The following is a 24,952-nucleotide window of genomic DNA, read 5'->3' on the forward strand; positions in this document are numbered from 1 at the left end:
TTTTCTTCCGAAGAACACTACACCGAGAATATTTTACCCGCAAAACTGTTTATAAAAATTGACGGAAACGGCGAAGTTTTGACATATTTATAAAATATTTTCATTATTTTATCATAAAAAGCAGTCTTATATTTAAATTAAGAATATTTATAAAATTTTGTTAATTTTAAAAAGTAGTTTGCACGTAATATTTGTAAGGCAGTAGTAAAGAATAGAAAATTAGGTAAGTTTCTTGTTAAGATCAATATCAAGGGTAAATAAAAACAAACACTCAATTTTTTTATAAAGGTCGTTAAGGAACTAAGAAAATTGAACAACTTTTACCAAGTTCATAACTTTTTTTATTATAAAAGTAAGCGACAGTAATTACGTATTGTAAACTGAGATAAAATAGTAATTACACTGGTCTGCAAAAAAAATTTTTTTTTCTCTCCTTCAAATGTTATGCAGTTATCTTGTCTAATACAACAATACTGAACATAAATATATCATTCAAAGTTTTCTAGCACGTCTATATTCTTTGGGATGGAATTTTTAAGAAAAACAATTTTTTAATATGAAATTTTTATTATTCATTTAATTACTTAAATAATGTTGGATGTACACTATTTCACAACCTTTAAAACGCATATGACAATATCATTACTAGTTGTTAATCCCATTTTACTTAGTCATTTTTTTTCTTTTTCATATTTTATAATGGAGTTTCCTGATAAATCGACCAACAAAAATCTGCAAGTATTGCTTCGGACCATTTCCCGTTGTGTCCCCTCTATGTGCACAATATCGTGATGAAACCTCTCACAGTCTTCATCAGATACTGTTCTGAGATTTGGTGCGAAAAATTTTAAGTGAGAGTGCAAAAAATGAATTTTAAGAAACATGTTACTTTTTTGAGCCTTGTAGGAAATGAGAAGTTCTTGTTTGATTTCGTGGTAGTGTTTGTCTTTTGCGCGACTGTCCCACTCACATAAAAAACCACAAAATTTGGTATTTACCAATTGGTGATTTTAACTGGACTGCAATGAGGACATCCTCATTGCAGGCCAGTTAAAATTGCTAAAACTTTTAGATCAACACAAATGTTCTATGCGTATTGTGAATTTTTGATTTCTTGCAGTAATAACATCATATTCCCATATAATTTTCTTTCATATTCGCTTAAAAAAGCGTCAGATAATATTTTTTTTCTCTCTTTCTATCACTGCACACCGTTTATTTGTGTGCAAATACAATCTCAACCAATTAAAGTTGCTTTAACGCGAGAATAACATAGTATAGTAATATTAGTATAGCAAAAAATCCCATAATTTCTAAAAATCTAAAATCAACATTAAAAAAAAAATTAGACGTGATAGCATAAAACGAAAAGCAGATATAGATTGAGGATGGTAAACTCTTTAAACGGATCATACTTTTATTCAAAGGAGGATTTCGTTGCAGACCAGTGTTATTAGTGATTTATATTTTTAAGAAATTGTGATCTTATAAAACAAAATAACATTGAGACATTAAATTAATTTAAACAGTGATTTACTTTTTACAATTAAATTGTTTTCATTAAGTAGATAGATATGCACATTGAAACAAAAAAAATTATTTCAATGTTAAAATTTTCTAAAAAAGATATGTTTCATATTTTTAACTACGAATTTTAGCGCCATTTCATTAGCGATGAAATAACAAAGACAATGGCTGACTAGGTACTTTGTATAGTTTTCTTCTGCAGTAAGCAGAGTTGGATTTTACACGTCCCCCCCTGTTTTACAAGTCAAGTATGTGGCGTCAAAGATTTTAGGATTTTTGTAACGAAACGACCTAAAATTTTCTACTATGTTTCTGTTACCAAGCGCCTGCGCAAAAAATAGACCGATTTTGACTATGATATATTCCGAAGGCGCTTTTTCAACTGGCGGGTGTTTGAATGCGTTTGAAATAAGTTTTTATATGAGAAGTAGTGTAGTTTATTAGGCTTAAAAGTAAAAAAAAAACTATGATATTCAAAATTATTTATTATTATCCACATTACCACTGACCTTAAAAATAATTTCAAGAACACCATTTCGTTTATAATTAGTTTGCATTTTTAATTAGGAATGTTTTGTATAGAGATTAATAAGAAAGCCAACAAAATATAAACAATAATTTAACCTTCAAGTAATAATAACCTTCGTCCAAGCAGTATACAGAATTTTGTACCGAAATTAGGAAAAAATAGCAACATTGACGGATTAGGACATTGATCTATAGCTTAAACTTTAATAATAGGATTTATCATAAATATATTTCTAAATATTGACAGCTTAAAAGACATTTATTAGAAAGTAGCATACAAAAAAAGGTTTAGGTAATTTTTTTAAGACATTGTGCTGGGAATATACACTAAAAGGCACTGTTTCTTTAAATCTAAAATGCTAAACATGTCCATGAATATAAATTAAAAGGAAACAATACGAAATAAATTTAAAAACACATAACACATATAAAAATTAAAACTTAAAGAAAAATATTGCTTTATAATAGGCCTTCATTGTAAAGTACAAATTTTCTTTAACCTAACACAACACACACAGACACACAAACAGTTAACATTTATCTATTAAATGTCAACATCAACATTTTATTGCTTTTTTTTTATTATACTAAGATGTCGGTATTTGGTAACGTTTCACCATTTCATAATTAACAAATATTAATTTTTCATTAATTTCCTGTTAACAAATGAAATATTAGTTAATGTTAATTATTAGAATAAGAAGTAATTATTTGAACTATAACATGAAGAAACTAAAAACTTTGTATTTTTATATTAACTATAAACATTAATGTCTTTTAATTAGCTGGTTAACAATAAATAAAAATAGTTTTTTTAATTATTACTCTTTGGTGGAAATCACAATGTTAGAGAAAAAAAAATAAGGTTATGATAACTAATTTGGATATGTATACAAAAAAATGAAAAAATGAAAAAAGATTCCATACAAAACAGTATTAGAAATTTTTATACAGAGGACCTAGCACGAATATTTGTGAGAAAGTTTTCATAACGTAAACAAAATTTGTATTAAGATTAGTACAGCCTAAAGTAAACCAATAAATCTCATACAAATGATATATTTTATCGATGACGTTACGAGGGAACATATCTCAAATATTCGTGCTAGGCCCTTTGATACGTGATAATGCGTAAATGTAAATCTTAAGTCTTACATACACTAATTGCGAACGTTTGGCAAATTTGTTGAACATACAAGGAATGCATTTTTCACTTTTCAAAAAATGTCACAAACAGTCCTAATGTAGCGACCCTTAGAGTGTTGTTAAACTAAATCTAGAACTCCATAATTCCATTAATTATACATTAATTATAATTTACTCTTGATTTCATGTTCGTTTGTGTATTCGTCGAAGGCCATATTGCCCAATGCGAATATATTGTCTGGATCTAGCGCTTGTTTGGCCGCCAGCAGCAGTCTGCGGCCAGCAGAGCTCACTGTCTGCTCGTACCATTTCTTACGCAGCTTGCCTATACCATGGTGATGAGATATTGAACCTGGAATTAAAATGTATTAATAAATTAAAAAAAATATATAATGCAATAAAAAATTCATTAAGTAACATTTATTAACTAGGTTTCGCCCGCGACTCTGTCCTACATTTGTATAAAATTTCATCAAGATCTGTTAAACTGTTCCGGAGATATATTCAAACAAACATCCATCTAAACATTCACATTTATAATATTTGTAAGATTTTGAAACACTTTTAACGAATAACCAATTCTTAATGCCTACTGAAATGAACATTAAAATAATGATTGTTATCCAGTTAATGCTATTATAGCTTTCAGATATGTTGGCGATTTTTATCTTCGCAGAACAAAATGTTTAGTGTGTTTGGGTGTAGCGGAATTCGAGGGTAGGACAATGCGCAGTGCGCAGATGACTTGGAGCCGTTAAGATATATGAAAAGAGTTATACAAAATAATGTAATGCGATAAGAATCAATGCCTATATTTAATAGACTTGAAGTTCTCATACTTGTATATTAAAACAATTCTATGTTTCTTTTTTATTTCCATAGAAGTATTGTCTAATATTACATAATGACGATCAAGTTTCAGCAATCTTTGTTTTCATTTGTGTGTTTATATGAAATACCTCCGTTGGCAAGTATCTCGTCGCGTGCAGCATCCTCGATCTCCTCGTATGTAGCGACTGCATCTGTGCAGCCCGCACTGTTGAACGCGAAGTAGAAGTAGATGCAGCATCCCGCGTCATAACTGTACCACAACACGCATCATCTTATAATATATTATTTAAAATAATATTTTAAAATGTCTTTGGCAATTGATTGTCCTCTTTCCCTTCCCACTCCTTTTCTTATAAGGAAATGATGGGAAGGGGAGGTGGATTTGATGGAGGAGGAGATGCATAGGAAGGTTAAATATTATCTTTTTGTGCGTTTCCTCCATTTGCAATTGCGAATGTGTATGGGCAGCTGTAGCTTCGCCATTTCGGCGAATTCATGTGGTCGCTTGCCACCTTGTAATGTAAAAAAAAAAAATTGAATTTCAAATGCTTAAGGCCACCACTGCTGACATTAGCAGAGGAAGTTCTCTTCCCATAATTTTGTAACTAGTTATGGGAAGGGGAAGAGAATTTGACACGGGAGAATATTACTAAATCAATTTTATTCAGATTTTGTGTGTGTTTGTGTATTATATTGTTTCAATGTGTATATTTATGAAGCACTAACGTCTGTGTAAGTCGACAGGAGATGAGATAGCGGTCAATATGTCTGCGAGCACACTCGTCACGAACACGTCGCTTTGTGTTAGCGCACAAAGACAACGTACGGTCCCACGATACCGAAGTCTCGAACGACTCCGCCACTATATCGTACTCCAGCGCCAGATCCTGACACATACATGTTCATAGATTATATTGGCAACCCTAAAATATTGGAACATGGCAACCCTATATGTCGCTACTAATTGTCAAGTATATAAAATTGTTATCCACATTGATTAGTTGATATCAAGCCGTGTACCAACGCATTAGACGTTCTCGAACAATATCTGAGGGTCTATTACGAATATTTGCGATATGCATTTTTATAACGTGATCGACAAAATATATTAAAATTTGTACGAAATTTGTCATAATACAAATTTTTTCAATGACTTTCTCACAAATTGACAAATTATAATGTACAAAATTACAAACACTACTGTTGTTAAACCATTTCAGAGATATTTAAATTCTATTATAGTTGATATGTCGCTGGTAATTTGTAATTTACCTAGGTAAATTGTAAAGACTTGCTTTATGTTTGACAATCTTACCCGTATATAAGCGATGACGAAGGTCAATGTGTACCCGACCTCTCCATTGTTAGCACCCCCCGGTATACCCCCGAAGAGTGCGGCGATGGCGTTCAGCTTCTTCTCCCTGTCGGCCACCTGCTCGCTGCTGCCCTCCATCAGCAGCGTCACCACACACAACTTGTGAGGGTCGAAGCCCTTGATACAAGTTATGTAGAACTTCTTCAGCCCGTCCAGTATCACTCCACCCCAAGACGATTCCGTCTTAACCGCGTGACCGAAACGAAACTGGTAACATAATAAGAAATCTTATTATTTAAAGGCGAATGTTTGGATGAATGGATGGATGTTTGAAGGTATCTCTGGAATGGCTCAACGGATCTTGTTTGTCACAGATATAGAACATAGTCTAGTATAAGACATAGGCTACTTATAATGTTTTTTTTTAATTCTGCGCGGACGGAGTCGCGGGCGACAGCTAGTTGTTTAATAATAAAAAAAAACAAATCTGATTAATCAGTAAAAATAACCGCAACAGTATACATATCTTTGGTTTCTGAGACTAAAATCCCTGTACAAAACAAATATAACAATAAGTTTTATACAGGGATTTTGGTTTCATAAACCAAGAATTAAACGAACATATAGACCTACAAATAAACTGATCCGGTGGGCATAATTAAAACTAAACATGATAGCACACAAGCGCCCTCCTGAAATGTCAAAAAAGTGTCACAAGATCCTCTTTGTAATGTATCTGCCATGTCATTTAATTTATTTTCTGTCATTTTCTATATCCATATAGGTTTTATATATTTTCTGACAGAATCAACCGATAGCAGCACGGTACGGTACGAAGATTATTCTGGCTTTTAAAACCTAAAAAGATGAATGTATTTTGCAGCAGGAAATCAAAGGCATTTTGAAAAACCTAATAAACTTCCCCTGGTCCAGTTAATATTTTGCAACAAGTTACCTGTTCGTTATCCATGAGACGTATGCTGGATGGCTGCAGTCTTTGCCGCGCCACTTCCCTCTCAAACTTGAAGCCGGCCTCCCAATGGGGGAAGACCAGAGATCCGTACCGCACCACTGGTGGGAGTGGACGGATCTTTAGTGTCACCTGCAATTTTAACAAGAACAGTCTTCATCTCCCTGTTCTCGTCCCACTTACGTACTTCAGTCCATCACATCAACCTATCTTCCGTCATCTCAGTCTTCACTCTTAACTATGTCATCTTTAATGCAATCCGTTCATCTCTTTGTAGGCCTACTTGAACTGTTGTAACCCTCGATACCCTTTCCCACCTTTTTCTTACAAGGACAGGATGGAAAGGGGAAGTAGATTTGACGGATGAGGAGACACATAGGTTAGGAAAATATGCTCTTTCAGTGTATTCCCCTCCATCAATCAAAGGTACATGGGCAGCGGTCGTTTCGTTATTTGGGCGAATTCAGATGACTACTTGCTAGTTTGTCACCTTATGATATAAAAAAAGCTAAATAACAACATGAACAGTAAATACAGTGCAGTTTCCGTTCCAGATATGGAAGTCACTAATTATATAAAATAAAACCTTATATATAAGTGTAAATTTTATTATTTAGCAGTCGTTATTATCTTCAGTAATTTTTCATTTTCACATGTATATTTTGATAAAACTTATCAACTCACCTCAGTAACAACACCGAGACATCCTTCGGATCCCATGACGACATGTTCCCAGTCGGGGCCGCACGAGATGCGCGGCACTCGACAACTCCTCTCTATCACACCTGCTGGAGTCACCACCTTCAATAAATTATACAACTGCAATTAAAACCAATCCGTGCCCCAAGGTTTCATATTTTGGTTTTTCTTACTATCTTACTGATCTTACTAATATTATAAACGTGAAAGTTTAAATGGATGGATGGATGTTTGTTTGTAGATATCTCCAGAACGGCAGAACGGATATTGATTAAATTTGGCACAAATGTAGAACTAAGTCTTGAAGAACACATAGGTTACTTAGGACGTTTTTTTTATAAATGCGAATGTTTAGATGGATAGATGTTTCTTTGAAAGTATCTCCAGAACACCTCAACGAATCAGGATGAAATTTAGCATGGATATAGTAACGTAGTCTGTAGTAAACTTAATTAGTGGTCTATGTGTTCTATAGGCCACTAATTAAGTTTTTTTTTTATTTCGCGGAAGGAGTTGCGGACGACAGCTAGTAATTCTATAAGGCATAGTACATAGTACTGTTTTATTTCCATTTATAAAAGATAGCTTTATAAAAGAAATTTGATCAAACTTCACTCCAACATCAATGGGATCACTAAAAGATTAGCGAAACCAGTTTTTTTATTTGATACGATGATATTTAATTCATTATGATTTAATAGATAGGGTATCTGAATTCTATATGACATTTATTCATATCCAACATACCTTAGTCTGCACAACCAGCTCCTCAATATTCCCGTACGTGTTCTTCTTCATGCCGCTAGCACGAGTTGCGACCCATCCTCCCAACGTAGAGAACTCGTATGAATCTGGTTCATGGCCGACCGTGAACCCCCGAGCACGCATCTCTCGCTCTAAATCCTGGCCTACGATACCCGCCTGAAAGAAATACAGAAAAAAATGTAATACATAAAAGAAGCCTGCAGACTTTATATACATTTAGAAAAAAAACAGAAAAGAATAACAATAGAATATGTCATTCGATTCTCGCAATTTAAAATAGGTAAAACCATTTAGACTTCATACGTTCCTAAACTAACATACATGAGTCCAAGGGACCGAGATACGAGTATATATTCTCGCTTATAGAGGTTTCACTTAAACTCTAATTTCTCGCTTACGGTGGTCGTTTGTCAGTACTGGGCAATGACTCTCGCTTAGAGATTTTTCGTTTATTCGACAGTAATTCCATACATGTGAAAATTATATTGATGATTGTGGCAATTATAAATAAAGGTATAATAAGAATTATATTAAACTAGCTTTTACCCGCGACTCCGTCCGCGCGAAATAAAAAAAATGCACACAAGATAAAAAAGTTCCTATGTCCGTCTCCTAGTTCTAAGCTACCTCCCCATCAATTTTCAGCTAAATCAGTTCGACAGATCTTGAGTTATAAATAGTGTAACTAACACTACTTTCTTTTATATATATAGATTATTCACATTATTAATATTAACATTTTTTGACAATTTATTTTAATAAACTAATAAAAATGACTATTAAATAAACATTTTCTATTTACTGGGACAAAAATCAGTAAATATATAAATAAATATTTTTGTACTTAATTCTATTATACTTATGTACCATAAAACACTTCAGTGAACAATCTACATAAATATTTGCTAGCGTTTATGTGTCGAGAAAAGGTCATTCCAATAGATGTTTAAGAGTTATCAATATTGACAGATGAGAAACATCGCAAAACATTAGCATTGTACAATACTGAGGGCAGCATCGGACAAAGTTTACATTTGTTAGATTTCTGGTTACGTATGTGTAAAATGTGGCAACGTGTATATAAACAAGTATAAGATTAGTGAAAACTTAAGATTAGACCGCATGATATTTTTTTTTAATTTTTGCCTGTCTGTCTGTCTTTAAGGACCTTTATTGTGGGTAATCTTCGAAACGGCTGAAATTATTTTGACGGGACTTGCACGGGAAGGAAGCTGATGCACTCTAACATATTGCTACTTTTTTAAATACGCTGACTAAGTCGCGGGAGACCGCTAACTCTTAAAAACTGTATCAAAGTTTAACTGCTTAGAATATGTACAATGTACATAATAAGGCTTAGATAATAAGCGTTTCTGTTTCACACCCTTGAACATTTTATTACTCTTCTCGAGTTGACATTATTCATTATGTTGAAGACATAAAGAGGTATTATTTCAGAAAACTTTGTTGTAAATATGCAATTATCACTTTAAGTAAATTCATCTTTTTATATTTACGATAAATAAAGAAATATAAAGAAAAATAACCAATATTTGTAACATTGTTATTGGTTTTAAACATTCGTCTGTGAACACACTTTTGAGGCGATATTATGCGTTTCTACTGATACAATAGCTATCCTCTTACTTTGTCCACATAGCCATACAACTATGCATACCCATTTTTATTACGTATAAACATAGGTGGGCACAGTTAATCAAAGAGTTAACTTCGTTAATCGTTAAAGTGTTTCATCATCAACCTGCCCTTATCCCTATGGAGGGTCGGCACAGTATGTACTACTCCTCCATACATCTCTATCAGCCGTCATATCTGAATTTACCCCCTTCTTACGCATATCCTCTTTCACACAATCCATCCATACTTTCTTTGGTCTTCCTCTACCTTTATAGCCATCCACATTCAATCTCATTAAATCCTGTAGCACATACTGTAATAATGTTTTGACTTTAAATGTTTTCACTGGCCGGCCGCCTGCCTGACGCCAAACCCTCCTAGGGACTACAACTAATCGTTAAAGTGTTTAATTTACAAAAATTTAACGCAAGCTAAAGTTAACAGTTTAAGTTAATTTTTGTTTATATTATAAGGCGCAAGCGGGCAAATGACCATATGAATAATCTCCGAATCGTATAAACCGATTTTGTCGAGACTTTCAATAGAACTTAGGCTATTTTTTTACTGCGCTTACGAAATCTCGGGCGATCACTAATCCTATCTATAGTTTAGTTAACTAATATACTCAAATAAAAATTTGACGTTTGGGGCGAGGGCGATGTACTACTGCCTGTACGATACACATGACATAGCATGCACTAGTTATAGTAGTAGACAATGATGGACAATTGACGTTTTCAGTCATTTTTTTATCGACAATCCGACGCCACGGAATTAGAGAGCTAACTAAATTTAGACAACACAAATTTTCTATTTAACAGTGAGACATTTGGTAATATTCAAAAGAAAACAATCAAAACTTTTGGTAAAGGTCACTTGTGGCGACATTTCACAAATTAATTTCAGTGTAACACAATTTAACATTATTTCACTAACATAATTATTCTATCTTTTTCTTCATTTTTTCTCGTTTTATCGTATACTTTTTTTTTGTAAGCAAACCAATTATCTTCGCTATTGTCTTTGTGCAGCGCACGTGCATCCCTGACCTTTAGAAGGGTTAGGGTTATAAATCCATCGAGATCGTTATCGCATTCTCTGTGCGGGCTATCCGTTTGATCGTTTGTTCATATTTATAAAATATAAAATTATTTTTCGTTGACTATGAATAAGCCCAAAAAATAACATTCAAACGACGGTAATAAACACATAATTCTGCATCCATTTATTTTTATGCCTGCATTAATTTTTATTATTTGTTTTTTTTATCTTAAAGTCTTGTTATGTTGATTTTATAACAAATTAACGTAAGTAGAATTTAACGGAAGTTAACAAGAGCGTTAACACTTTTTGAATTACTTAAAAGTTAATCCGTTAAGAAAAATGTTAACTTCGTTAATTGACGATTAACGGATTAACGAGTTAATGTCCATCTTTGCGTATAAAATATAACAAAGCCATCCCTGAATAAAGAATACTCCAAAGACATACACTGGCACAGCTGGCCAACCCGTGAACATACCTGCACTCTAGCCAGCAATTGTTCCTTATCCATCCATAGTATGGAGTTCATATCGCTTGTATCCAGTACGACTATCGGCCGCGGCTCGTCCTCCGGGCAGGTAATCGCACCGGACACTGACGTACCACCGCCGAACGGGATGATCACGAAACGATGCCGGGACGCGCACTGCACGATTTGTACCACCTGGAAATATTTAAAGTTCACGTTAGAGCCATTTACATGGCTTCAAGTACTTAAAAACAAAAAACATCACTATATCCAATGTCACATATTCAGAGGTTTAGTAGGATTTTGGTAAAAAGTAATTGTGAAAAGGTAAGGAAAGTTCTTTCTGAAAAGACAAAGATAACAATGTTTGTTGCGGGTGTTTAGGCAACGGAAACTCACCGTAACATGGTAAGTCACGCTAATAAAGTTAGAAAGAGAATAGGTACAATAAATTAGCTCTTTGGATTCAATTATTTTTTATTTTTCGTTTTCACGACAGTCTCAGTGGACATCATATTTAATTAATTACATTTTAATTAACGAATTAAATAAATGTTAATGTTTAACAACTTCTTATCTATTTATATATTAAGTACTTAAGCGTTAAAAGTAGAATATTAAAGGATATCGTCATGTATTTGTACGAAACCAGGAAGCCCTTTACTCGTTTGCTACTTTATTATAGGTAAGTGAAAAAAGAATAAATTAAAGCGTCCAAATACACAACATTTAAAAAAAATTTACGTATTTTTAAAATTGTTTCGGCTTCACTTACTATTTACGGCTTCGTTTGACTCTTATGTTCATATCTGAAATGTATCTTGAACAAGGTCAAAAAGTTTACCTCGCTCTTTATAAAACTGAAACCGTTGATCTAGAGATCGCTCTCACCAACTTATCTTTTGGGCAATCAATGCATAATATTAGAACAGTGTCAACAACAGGGCTGTTCTCCCAGGTACCGTCAACGCGAAAAGTTACCTTATTTATTTAACACATTCTTTTTTAAAGTGTTAATTCCGTAGCATACATAATGTTAATTCGTAACGTTAAGTATAATGCCGTGAAAAATCCTTATTATCAATGATCGTCGTCGTTTATAATGATTGTTTCCTGTTACAAATTGAAATTAACTATACTGTGCGAGTCAACGAACAAATTAACTCACCAACGCGTACATTCATTATGTACGTAAATTCTTACATTGAACAGGACAAGTTCTGGACTTTTGGATCTTTCTTTAGTAACTTCGGTTAGGATAGCTACATGAATGGATCAAAGTTTTGAACTTGAGGGAACTTTTGACAAAAAGTTTGAATCTCGTTACATATGTGGTCGTGTACTCACTTGTTCGTGACTCTCAGGCCATATAACAGCATCAGGTATTCTTTTGAAGCTGTTACTTCTTAACAGTGATATATCTTTGAGTGTCTGTCCGTGTGCTCTGATCAATCTGTCCAAACCGTCAACACTGACAAGAGCTATCTTCTCCAACTCCTCTTTAATGTTATCAGGTAGTCTGCTTCTTGTGAACGAGTCGGGTAATAATGGAATCTTCGGTGGTTTGGTTATATCCACGTTGAAATTTTCATTAACCCATTGAATGCAGTATGGTAGAGTCTTGCCACCTATTGAATATCTGAAAATAAATTTTGTATCTTTAATGAACAAAATTATTTCTTACTATTATTATGAATGCGAAAGTTTAGATGGATGGATGTTTGTTTGAAGGTATCTCCTGAATGGCTGAACGGATCTTGATAAAATTCGGCATAGATGTTGAACATAGTCTGGAAGAACATATAGGCTACTTTTTAGGTTTTAGGCAAGATAAAGCTAATATAGATGATAATATAACTAGAAGTTCTTATGTGAGATTTCACAATTCAAAATCATTTCAAGGTATTTTGTTCTTACAGTTCCCACTTTTCTAGGAAACTCGTATTTTCCTTGGTAATTGATGGAGATTATTGGACCAACGTTAACACGAGTACCACCTAAGACTAACTGAAGTGTAAATCTGTATCATCTGCCTATCCATTGTAGATGCGAACGTAATTACCAAAACAACTACAAACGTCGCATTACAGTTTCTGTACTGACTACGTAATAAACGCTAAAAACGACAACTGACTGTTAAATTTGAACAAAACGTTGGAAAAATAAAAGATTACTGTAATGCGTACTGTTTGTTTACGTTGAATTCACGTCAATTTATGTATCGTACTTGCGTAATCGCTTGCTGGCATGAATACACAAGCTTTATGACAACTAGTGATGATTTTCCGATGAAAAGAAAAAAAAAATTGAATACGTTGCCTCAAATTTATCATTTTTAATATGTCTCTGATAATAGTGTTGTAGACACAAGCAGCAGCATTAGTTGAACACATAGAAGATAATCGTCTGATGAGTGTGTGGTACCAAAGATTAACTTCTAGGCCTGCTCCCCTTCCCTCTCAATTCTAGGAATTTATAAGGGAAGGGCAGGGAATCTTTTAGACTTTAAAGATTATCATAATAACTGTCTTACTATGTATACATTTACAAGGAAATAAATAAATAAATATATTAAAAGTTGTCGAAGGACTTAAGACTTTTATGTGAAGAAAAACATGAATCCTTCAGAAAAAAATGCCACTGCCCATCACTACGACTATGTCCTAAGTTTTCTTGGCGGAGGTTTCTACATAAATGTTGACTTCAAGACGATTATTTGATTTTTCGATTAGCGACATTGTCAGAATTCAACAAAGTATGCTATGCACCAACACGGCAGTGCTAAAACGTCTTGATAACGTGCTTATGTATGATTTACTTTAATAATAATTGGTCGCGAAGGTCTTAAGATTTAGACGTTAACCTACAATAATGCTTCGGTTACTATTTTAAATAATATTTTATAGTAACGATTATTAATACAAGAACGTTATATGATATCCCTAAGGTTTTCAGAGACAAATTATACGAATAATAATTATACAGCTCACAATAATACAGCTTATATTAAATAATAGGATATTAAAACGGATTCATATTTATTCGATTTTAATTTTCAGACTCAAGTTCTACGATAGGCGCCATTGAAATCTCAAAATGCATTTTTCCAACTTTCACGTATGCAAACAATAAACAGTTCACCCTGTGAATGGCGGTTGTTAATCAATGATACGAAATTGAGAACGAGAGAAATGAGACGAATACATAGGTAGGCTATTCATTAAGTTTTTTTTAATTCCGCGCGGACGGAGTCGCTGACGACACCTAGTACAACATACAAATGCAAGCTGCAAAGTTCAATGCGTACAAAGAAGCATTGTTCCGTTTGCTTTTACTAAAACGAAACAATCACTTATTATTAAAACCGCAAGCCGCGAATATTTTATAAATAATTTTAAAGAACATTGTTGCAATAAAAAAATCAAAGTAAAAAAAACGTTTGATAAAAGAACGTAGGATGTCATTGTAAAGTCTTATTTATTTATTTATTTATTTATTAACTCTTATTGCTAATACAAATTATACAGAAAAATTACTAAATACTAATTTACATCGCAAGGGCGGCCTTATCGCTATAAGCGATCTCTTCCAGGCAACCCTGTGGGACAGGAGAGACTAACATAGATAGCGGGGTGTATCATAAATATAAAAAAAGGTCAAAAATAAATAAATAAGAGCAAGAACTATGTATAATTAAACTAGTTAAATGCGAATATACTAAACACATTATACAACTTACATAATATATAAATATGAGTGCTTATGAATATAAATATATAAATTTAAGGGAAAGTAGTAATAGACTTAGCGAGTGGCTTTATTCAGGAGATGGCTATGTAGCTGAGATTTGAATATAGCTAGGGACTTTGACTCACGAATATCACGAGGCAGCTCATTCCACAAGTACGCACCTTTCACTGTGAACGAATTCATATAATAACCCGACCTAGTAAATGGCACATCAAGTACATTACCATACCCAGAGCGTAGAACACGGCAAAGGTCAACACTACGATAATGAAAACACTCCTTCAAATAGGGGGGAGAGCGAGGATCAAATAGGACTTTGTACAGGAGGACAAGAACATGCTCGTCTCGTCGGAGCCTGATAGGAAGCCAACCGAGCCTCTGACGATATTCGGAGACGTGGTCATATTTACGCAGTCCATAGGCGAACCTGATGCAAACATTTTGTAACCTTTCTAATTTGTTAAGAAGTTCTTCGCTGAGATCGGTAAGGCAAACGTCTGCATAGTCCAGAATAGGGAGTCTTATTTGATAGAGTTTGCAGAGACTTATTGTTCGTACATCAATAAACTACAGAATTAGTTTTGATAGATTTTATATGATGAACTGTTTGTTAATAAAACAGATTTTAGATATTAGACAAATCTTGCGTTCTAAAAATGCGTTAATTATATGAAAAGGCTGCAAATTGGCTATAAATATACCAGTAAGAGGAACTGCAGATGTATCAGAACTTTGAGGATATTTGATCACATAGATAACAAAGTATGTACATCTCGCCATTAAAAAGTTATCATCACCGTGGCCTGATCCCACTCATGCGGGGTCGCACAATGTTATAGTTTTAAAAAAGTAAATGAATTAAAAAAGTTTGGTTATGGAAACAGTCATAATACAAGTGAAATACCGGGAACATTAGCTACATCACCGCATGACATAATCTCAATTGTGGGGTCAGTGACGCGCCTGCTCGGCACACATTGTATAACTCAATTCTTGTAGAAATTTACCCCATTTTAGATGGATACCTTCTTATACTTAGCTTTGCAACATGATGCTTAATCTTGTTTTCCATAGCACCGTATTAAACATGTATTTAATACTATCCTATCGATTGGATTTAAGGATGACACAATGGAAACGCGAGAGCAACTTAACTTATGTCTTTTTTTACATTTTCTAAATAAATGGAGCATTAAATATTTTAAAGTCCCTAACGATAATCAAGAGTAAGTTCAGGTAAACTTATTTAAAATTATTTTTAATCGATATACTTTTTTTTATACTTCTACATATAATAATAACATTATATTAAGGTATCATTAGAAAATGAGTACATTAAGAGTTGACGCGTGCGCGTGCGCGGCGGAAGCGTCAATTTATCGTGCGCGTTCGCTAACTAGACAGGTTGCGGATTGCACCAGCTCGTTGTGCGACTCGCCACGGATGACCCTGTTTGAACTCATCAGATCAAAGGATTTCATTAACTAAAGAAACGTATTTTAGTACACCTAATTTACATTTTTTGTAGTACTACGTGTCTAGAAAAAGACAGGAAAAATTCGTGACATGCACGTGACATATCTATAGTTATTGTCACTTCCATACATTTTTTTCATTTCGATTAGCGACTTCGCTTATCGAATATTACTTTTTCTAGCCCCCCACGTAACGAATTGACTGCTAACAAGTTGGTTTTTCTTTTTTCCGGATCTACATTATGTTATAAGGTTGCAGATTGATTTAGCTTATAATTTTAAGATAAATTTACGCAAAGGGACTGTTTAAAGTAACCAGTTAATGTTTCTGAGTGCGGCGGTAATGCTACTCATATTTTATAACAACCAAAGTAACTTTTTTGTACCATAATAAATATGCGTATCACGCGTGAATATAAAGAAACAGTATTTTATATATTCAAGACATCATTACAACTGTTTAATTATATATTAATATTATAATATATTAATATAATTCGCGCAATGCTTTATAATAAATAAGAAAATTTATAACTCACCTGTTGCCCGTAAAGATGGCGTTACCGTCTTCCAGTTTGAACATTGAATCTTTGTACCCCCAGCCGTACCATTTCAGTAGCTCCTGTCTGGACAAAAATTAAAAGTTTATTATATTACTAGCTGTCGCTGGCGACTCTGTCAGCACGGTATTAAAAAAAAATAGTAGTTTATGTGTTCCTCTCGCACTGGGCCAGTGAGGTTGACTATGGTTAAGTCACCCCTAAGTCGGGTAGGCTTTCAACTCAAATTATCAACAAAATGTTATGCCATTTTATATGGCTTTAACATATCGTCTGGCAGAATTTAACGCTATAGCGACGCCTCACTCATCGGGCCAGATATCCTTGTCTGACTATATTATATAAAGCTATGTGTATACAAAGGTTGACCCGGTTAAACATGGTTACGAGTTTCTTTTCTGGTTAAGGCTATAAGTGAATGTTTTTTTTATAATTATATTTTGGCAATAACGCATTATGCACTTGACCACAAGAACTCAATGTCATTGCAGTTTTATTTACATCTTGGCTTGGATGTTACAATTTTTAATAAACTTATCTGTTTAACCTAATATTAACTTTACTATATTACTAACTGTTGTCCGCGACTCCGTCCGCGCGGCATTGAAAAAACTTCATTAGTAGCTTATGTGTTCTTCCGTGCTATATTCTACATCTATGCCAAATTTCAGCAAGATCCATCGCGCCGTTCTGGAGATACCTTCTTACAAACATCCATCCATCCATCCATCTATCCATCCAAACATTCGTATTTATAACATAAGTACGAAGTAAGATAGTAAGATATTTATATAGGAAAATTGAGGTTAACTGTCGGTGCCGATAACCAAGCGCAAACAGATTTTCCTTATACAAATTTTTAATTTATTGGTTGCAAACTTATACGGTTTATTTATCATAATATCCAATAAAAGCTACGCATTTATAGTAATGAAAAAGGTAATTAAGCCGGCTACACACCTTGTACAAAACATTGTAGTTAAAACTGCTGGTGTGTAGCGGTCTTTCATCCTCCATTACTTGTATCAAAATTTGCTTAGAGACTTATAAAATCGTATATCATAAATTGATAGTCTCTTTAATTTATTTGCTTGACTAGATTTGTATAAAAGGTAATTTACATTGATCCTAACTGCAAAGTGGCGTTGCACGTTCGCTAAAATAATACACAAACAGACACAGTGGAACGCAAATACATTACAATTATGTACATATATACATTATACATGTATTATTGCAGTAATATATCTTACTAATATGATAAATGCGAATGTTTAGATGGATGAATGGTTGTTTGTTAAAAGATATATCCGGATCGGCTCAACCGTTCTCGGTGTAAAAGATAGGCACAGATGTAAAAGGTAGTCTGAAAGAAAACATATGCTACTAATTATTATTTTTTTGATACCACGCGCACGGATTTGATTTGGCAGTGGCAATCCAAGGTTTATTGAATCCTACTAAAGTAATAATCAAAGTTCTAAATAACTCTACCTCTTATCGGTCCCTACTCTTATCTTATCTGTGACACACCGTCGTTTTTATAACCTATTTTTACACTTTTAAGTAATATGACTTCTAAGAGCTTAGTATATTATAAAAAATGAGTAATTCAGTACAGGTCAATCCAATATAATTATTATTAATCTATATAAATAAAAAATCAATGTTTAGATATGTTTGTCATCTATATCGTAATAATGTTACAAATGCGAATGTTTGTATGGATGTTTGTTAGAAGGTGTTTCCAGATCAGCTGTCTGGACCACGATGAAATTTGGCATAGATATAGAACGTAGTCAAGAAGAACATATAGGCTACTAATCAAGTTTTTTTTTTACTCTGCGCGGACAGTGTCAAGGGCGATAGCTAGTATAGGGTTTTTCAACAATAACTTTGTTTTCTAAAACAAAATAAAACAAATAGTTTAGATGAAGATGATTCAAATTTTTATTGTATTACGAAGATAAAAGTTTGGCAATTTGAAATGAATGAAAAATGATATCTGGCAAATGACCACCACGACCACGCTGACAGATGTCGATTCTTTCATCAAAGTTTTTAATCACTTTTTGGCAAAATGGCGGGTCTATTTCGGATCTTGATCACTTCACGGATTTTGAGTTTTAGGGCCGCGATCGATTCGATATAGACCTTAACATAGCCCCACAAAAAATAATCCAGTGGTGTTAAATCACACGATCTGGCTGGCCATTTAACAGCTGAATTTCGTGAAATTATGCGATCGGGAAATTTGGTTTTCAATAAATTGCACCATTTTCATAGTGGATTTTAATTATTTTAATGCGATTTTCGAGCGAAATTGAATTCATTGTAGCAATTGCCAAAGCATCTACTACGAATAGGTCAAAAAACTAAATGTCAAAACTGTCATGTTGTTGGTGTGGCCCCAATTGAAAAACAAAGTTCTTGTTGAAAAACCCTATATAGGTATAAAAATGAATCCCTATTTCCCTCGGTGACATCACGCGTGAACGGCTGGACTTATTTCGCTAATTCTTTATCAGGAGAAGTATTAAATTTGGTATAAATATGGAACTTAGTCAGGAAGGCTACTTATTAAATTGGTTTTTTAATTCCGCACGGACGGAGTTGCGGCCAGAAGCCACATATGACGGCGTAACGAATTCAGTCCAGTGAATGAATGAAGAAGGACACCGACGGGTCTGAAACTAGTCGAAAACTATACCAAACTACACGTGCATTTAACCGTATTTATACTAATTAAAGTTTCACGAAAGTTTCGAGAACTGAATTAAATTATTTACTATTAATTGTATTTATAATAATTATATTTTCTTCGAAATCTAGAAAATATTATTAACAATATTATATGATTCTAGTAAAAGTAGAATGGTAAAATATATACGACCTGATATAATATTTATTTGGTAAAACTCGGAAACGAAACACCGATAGTGAGATAAGATAAATAAAATCGAGTTACTCATAAATTGTATATACACGATAAGAAATTACCTGCAATAAGTAAAGAAAGTTGACATAAAATTATATGTCCGTTAATATTTTTTTCTTAATATCCTTATTAGTATATTTAGTGAAAAAACTATTTTGCAACTTTAATAAAAGAGCGAAAAAATTAACGTTTAATTAATTTTTTTTTTATTTAACTTAATCTTTTTAAGTGACTTTAATGAGATTTTCAATATCGAGATTGTGTCATAATTAAAAATTGTAATTTGCATCACTTGAACCTTTATGAACCTTTTATGGTCTACTGATTTTAAATAATGGCATGTAAACTGAATCACTTTGGAAAGGAGAAAAAATATCACTGCAATATTGCGTAAATTCTGTAATAATTTGTACTCATATATTTCTGGTTAATTTTTAAAGGAGCAATTGGTAAGTAAAAAGCGCAATGGATGGTTTGACAGAAGGTATCTCCAGAACGGATCTTTATAAAATTTGGCAAAGATGTAGACATAGTCTAGAAAAACTCATAGGCTATTTATCAAGTTTTTTTTAATTCCGCGAGAACGAAATCGCGGGCGACAGGTAGTACATTATATTCGCGAAATACGTATTTCTTTTTTCCATGTTACCTACAGACACTCTAATTTTATTAAAATGAATAGATAGTTTAATGTCCGCGCTTTTGGTGATTCACCTTCGTACGTTTTATGAATTTCCACTATTTGAACTCTTGTCCAAAAAAATGTTGATCCTGTCATACCCTTTAAAAAGACTGCGATAACAATATGTTTTTGTACCTGGATAGACCATGGATGGTCATAGACGTGCCATTAAATAATTATGACTTTGTGATTATTGGGAACATTCCGTAGCGTACGGATCACTTGAGATTTATTAAATACTAGCCGTCGCTCGCGACTCCGTCCGCGCGGATTATAAAAAAAACTTACTAAGTAGCCTATGTGTTCTTCCAGACTATGTTCTATATCGTTGCCGGATTTCATCAAGATCCGTTGAGCCGTTCCGGAGATACCTTCAAACAAACATCCATCCATCCATATAAACATTCGCATAATATTAATAAGAAGTAAGATTGTGCTTCTTGATAAACAAATGACGTGCGTTCCTTCTGCGTGGTTAATTAAACTTTATTCCGTGTTTTTTTATAAATTTCTTATTATTAAGATTGAATATTAAAAAAATTGGCCAAGTTTAAGTAAACACCAAACAGTTATATTTATATCGCAAAAAATCAGACATTGATACAAAAGGTATAAAATAAAAGAGTATATATTAATTAACATTGTTAAACAATGCAATTTTGTAATTTACAAGATTACAAAAAATATAAAAGCTATTTAAAACTTTGGACTGTAATATTGAAGACTTGAGACATAAAAACCAAAATTCATCACAAACAACTACAGTGACTCAGATTTTATTAAATGAACTTTAATTAATATAAATTTTATATTTATTTGGAATCCATGGGAGAAAAAAGTTTGAACCCAAAATATGTTTATTCTTCCGTATAAAAATATAACATACTTCGAGCAGTTTATCAACATTATAAATGACAAAAAAAAAGGATTTTCATAATCGGAGCACCAGGAGCGGAGTTATGTCGTAATATATAAAAAATAGATAAAAAAAAAACAGGAGAATTGATTACCTCCGTCTCCGTCTTTTTGAAGTCGGCTTATACATAGAGCGAACGAACTTGAGGCGCAATACGTAATTGAAAACAAAATGGGTAAGCAGACATAGAGATTCATTTATGCCATTTAATGGAAACAATCCAGATTTTGAGATACCCCATACATCTATGAAGAACTGATATTAATCAGATTGGGTACCACCATTTAAGATTAGCCAGTTCGTACTGCGATGAACACAAGAGACGCAATGGTGTCTACTCGATAGCTCTATCGGCACGAAGGTTTAACAATAAAATAATTATAAGAGGACGAATTCAGTCGCAACGCAATATTATAAATGCATGTTTAGATGGATGGATGAATGGACGGATTGATGGACGTTTGTTACAAAATATCTCCAGAACAGCTTAACGGATCTCAGTGACATTTTGTATAGACTGGAAGAACACATAGGTTACTGAATAAGATTTTTTTTTAATTCCGCTAAGGCGGAGCCACGGGCAAAAGCTAGTATTTAAATAAATAAGGCGAGGTTGACAGTGTATTAGATTATCACTGCTTGTGTATAGTCTATTTTTTATCCTGGGCTAGACACCCAGAACAAATTGAAGCCCCCTGTGGTATTTTTGGGCGAAATCACAACATACATAGATCACGCTGAATAAGTACTGTCTATTATCAAAAAGGTTTTTTTTAATTCCCACAACACACAAAAAAGCCACTCTTACCATGATAAACTATTATGCGTCACAATTTCATTTCAGTCCGCCGTGGGGTTTTCTTATACTATTTGCTAGTGATGCAACGGAAGTGTCTTACCGGAACCAGAAACGGAAACAGATGTCAAAAATAAATTTTAGCAGAAACGGAAACGGAAACGGATGCGGAAACAGAAGTGTAAATAATAAAAAAAACTTATTTACAAAAAAAAATTTTTTTGGAAAATCAGTTTGTATTCGTTTTTAATTAATTAAGGCATTGGATATCGGTGTCCTTTAGCCTTCAATGTATGTATTTTTACTGTGCTTCAATAAGTTAAAATACGTGTTTTTTTTTTAATTTATTTTCAGGAAACAAAATTACACTATTTAAAAATTAATGTTCGCCAAACCACTCGTGTTAAAAAACAACAAATATATATTTTTATTAATACATTCACTGCTGACCACTGTTAAATACCTCCTGAAACCCATTTTGCTCTCCCTTCATTGTCGCCTTCAGAGCTACGTTAGGGATGCGATCCATACCCGGCGCCTTCTTATTCTTTATTGCGTTGTATGCGCCTACGAATTCCTCGTTCGTGATTGCAGGGACTTCGGCGGCGTTTGCGGGTATTTCGTAGTCCAGCTCTTCTTGTTGTGGGAATAATGTAGTGACAATGCTATGACACATGTGTGTATGTGTGGGTGTGTATGAAATGTTACAAGATCTTGAACCGAGAAGATAAAAGCTGGTTTTGATTAGTATCCTTACATGTTTTACTCAATATTCTGGAATTTGATGAAAAACTTGATTTTGTCAAAATCTTGTAACATATTAGTACATAGAAATGGAACAAATATCTACATATTAGTGAACTAAACCATTGCCATCCCTAGTGCTCAAAATGATGATCCCTAGTGCTCAAATGCAAAAATGTGTTTTTTTTTAAATAATTATAATAACATTATTAATTTATCTATATGTTCAAACATTCCCAGATACTAAATAAAAATTCACCATAAAAAGTTTTGGCTCCCAGCTGTTACCTTTTTTTATTTTGTAAACAGTGAATGTGCTAAGTATCAAAAACACCAAATCTAGATTAGAAAAAGATATAATTATTAGGCGTCGGTGGCTCGTGGCACTTGACTTGCAATTTGCAGGTCCTGGGTTCGAATCCCGCTATGTACCAATGTGTTTTTCGATTTAGATATGTACATTTATCCGATGTTCTTACGATGAAGGAAAACATAGTGATGCTGCCTGCACATATCTGAGAAAAAATTCAATGATATGTGTGAAGTCAACCCGCTCTGGGCCTGTGTAGTTGACTATGGCCTAATCACCCCAAATTTGGGGTAGGCTCCGAGCCCCTCAGTGGGGATGTATAGTGAGCTGATGATAATAATGATGATGATATATTGCATGGTTATCACTTATTCAAAAGCACATTTAATAACTCGTAAGTATGAAATAGTCACATTTTGCCAGTTGTCAAATTTTATATGGACAACAACTAGACAGTCAACTCCAGCAAGAGAAGCTGATTGTTTTAAACAGCAGCAGAAAATATTACGCGCTTAATTTCACGAAAAAGTACGTAAACAAACAAATGCGACAAGTGCCGAAAGGCTGCGCGCGGACTGCGCGTCTCGCGCCGCGCATTTGGATCTCTCAGGTGTCGTAAAGTTCCGTTTTATCTCCGTTATAAAAGTTGCGGAAACAGAAACAGAAACGGATGTTGAAAAGGGTGCGGAACTTCCGCACTTGCGGAAACGGAAACAGACATCCGTTGCATCACTACTATTTGCCTTTTATTTGTAGCCTGCTAACTTGAATAAAGCAAGTATCCGATCGGTTCAGAAATAGTAAACGATCACCGATAATGTTATTGGTAGTTTTAATTATTTTGCTTATTATAATATTGTTCGGTAAAGCATCTTGGTGTTACGATTTGTTTTTTAGTAGTCATTATATTTTTTTCTCTTAAAAAATATCGAAACATAATTTCCAAAACAGCTACCAAAAAATTTGACGCGAAGTGCTTTGATAAAGATATCTTAGCATTGAAATGCTTTAGTGTATTAGTATTTTTAGATCTTCGCCTAGTTAATTATATCAAGAAAACTGGAGCAAGTCACTTTTCGCGTTCCATAATCACCAATCTACTACATCTATATATATAAAAGAAAGTCGTGTTAGTTACACCATTTATAACTCAAGAACGGCTGAATCGATTTGACTGAAAATTGGTGGGGAGGTAGCTTAGAACCAGGAAAAGGACATAGGATCATTTTTACCCCGTTTTCTATTTTTTATTCCGCGCGGACGGAGTCGCGGGTAAAAGCTAGTTTATAATACAAATCATATGTGTATATATTTTACCGTAAATTACGAAAAATTATTCAAAAGCATGTTAAAAATTAATAAGTATAAAATTATATAAAGGTAACTTGTATTATCGTTTAGTAAAAAAATTGAAAATTTATCAAAACTCACCTTTTTCTGGGAATAACACTTTTAACTTTTATTGTCGTTTCGGAATCACTAACACTTTTGATATTGTTTTTATCAATTAAACTATTCATAGTATCACTTTTAGTTGCTGTACTTATGTTTTTATTTATTAATTTCGTGTCCTCCGGCATATTTTTCGCGTTTATTTCAGACAACGCTGACATTTATAAGGGACGACGATTATAGATTTGCGTCGGATAACATTTGGTTCGATTTTTATATTGTTCGCGCAGCTTGCCGCGCATGAAGTGACGTACTGTTTCGCCAGGGGGATGTTAGCTTCAGCGCCATCTTTGTTTTACATCGCACACTATGACAGGCAGGAAATATTTCGAGCGCAGATAAAAATAGTGTTGGTATATTTAAGAGGACCCAATAGATGTCGATTAACGATATTCAT

At 33.6% G+C, this 24,952-nt stretch overlaps 1 protein-coding gene across 1 annotated transcript; it reads right to left on the minus strand.

Annotated features, from left to right (window-relative positions):
• Positions 1–3,322: 3,322 nt before the first annotated feature.
• Positions 3,323–24,764, minus strand: LOC106713343 (alkyldihydroxyacetonephosphate synthase). Its single transcript, XM_045679601.1, has 11 exons — positions 24,535–24,764; positions 16,697–16,783; positions 12,280–12,571; positions 10,942–11,127; positions 7,764–7,937; positions 7,002–7,118; positions 6,303–6,449; positions 5,348–5,614; positions 4,759–4,919; positions 4,161–4,282; positions 3,323–3,553 (listed from the first exon to the last, which is right to left on the minus strand). Exons 1-11 carry the CDS (start codon positions 24,714–24,716, stop codon positions 3,366–3,368), a joined length of 1,923 nt encoding a protein of 640 aa, XP_045535557.1. The 5' UTR covers positions 24,717–24,764; the 3' UTR covers positions 3,323–3,365.
• Between the last annotated feature and the right edge of the window lie 188 nt (positions 24,765–24,952).

Source organism: Papilio machaon, chromosome 10, assembly GCF_912999745.1.
Source record: "Papilio machaon chromosome 10, ilPapMach1.1, whole genome shotgun sequence".
Classification (NCBI taxonomy): domain Eukaryota; kingdom Metazoa; phylum Arthropoda; class Insecta; order Lepidoptera; family Papilionidae; genus Papilio; species Papilio machaon.

What these genes read in the sequence shown, in the direction of transcription:
- LOC106713343 (XM_045679601.1), bottom strand. Translation starts at nt 24,716, where the DNA reads ATGTCAGCGTTGTCTGAAATAAACGCGAAAAATATGCCGGAGGACACG. An exon ending in AGTGTTATTCCCAGAAAAAG is followed by an intron (nt 16,784 to 24,534) that starts GTGAGTTTTGAT and finishes ATTTTTGTCCAG; the next exon opens with ACAGGAGCTACTGAAATGGT. An exon ending in GTCTCATGGATAACGAACAG is followed by an intron (nt 5,615 to 6,302) that starts GTAACTTGTTGC and finishes TTATGTTACCAG; the next exon opens with TTTCGTTTCGGTCACGCGGT.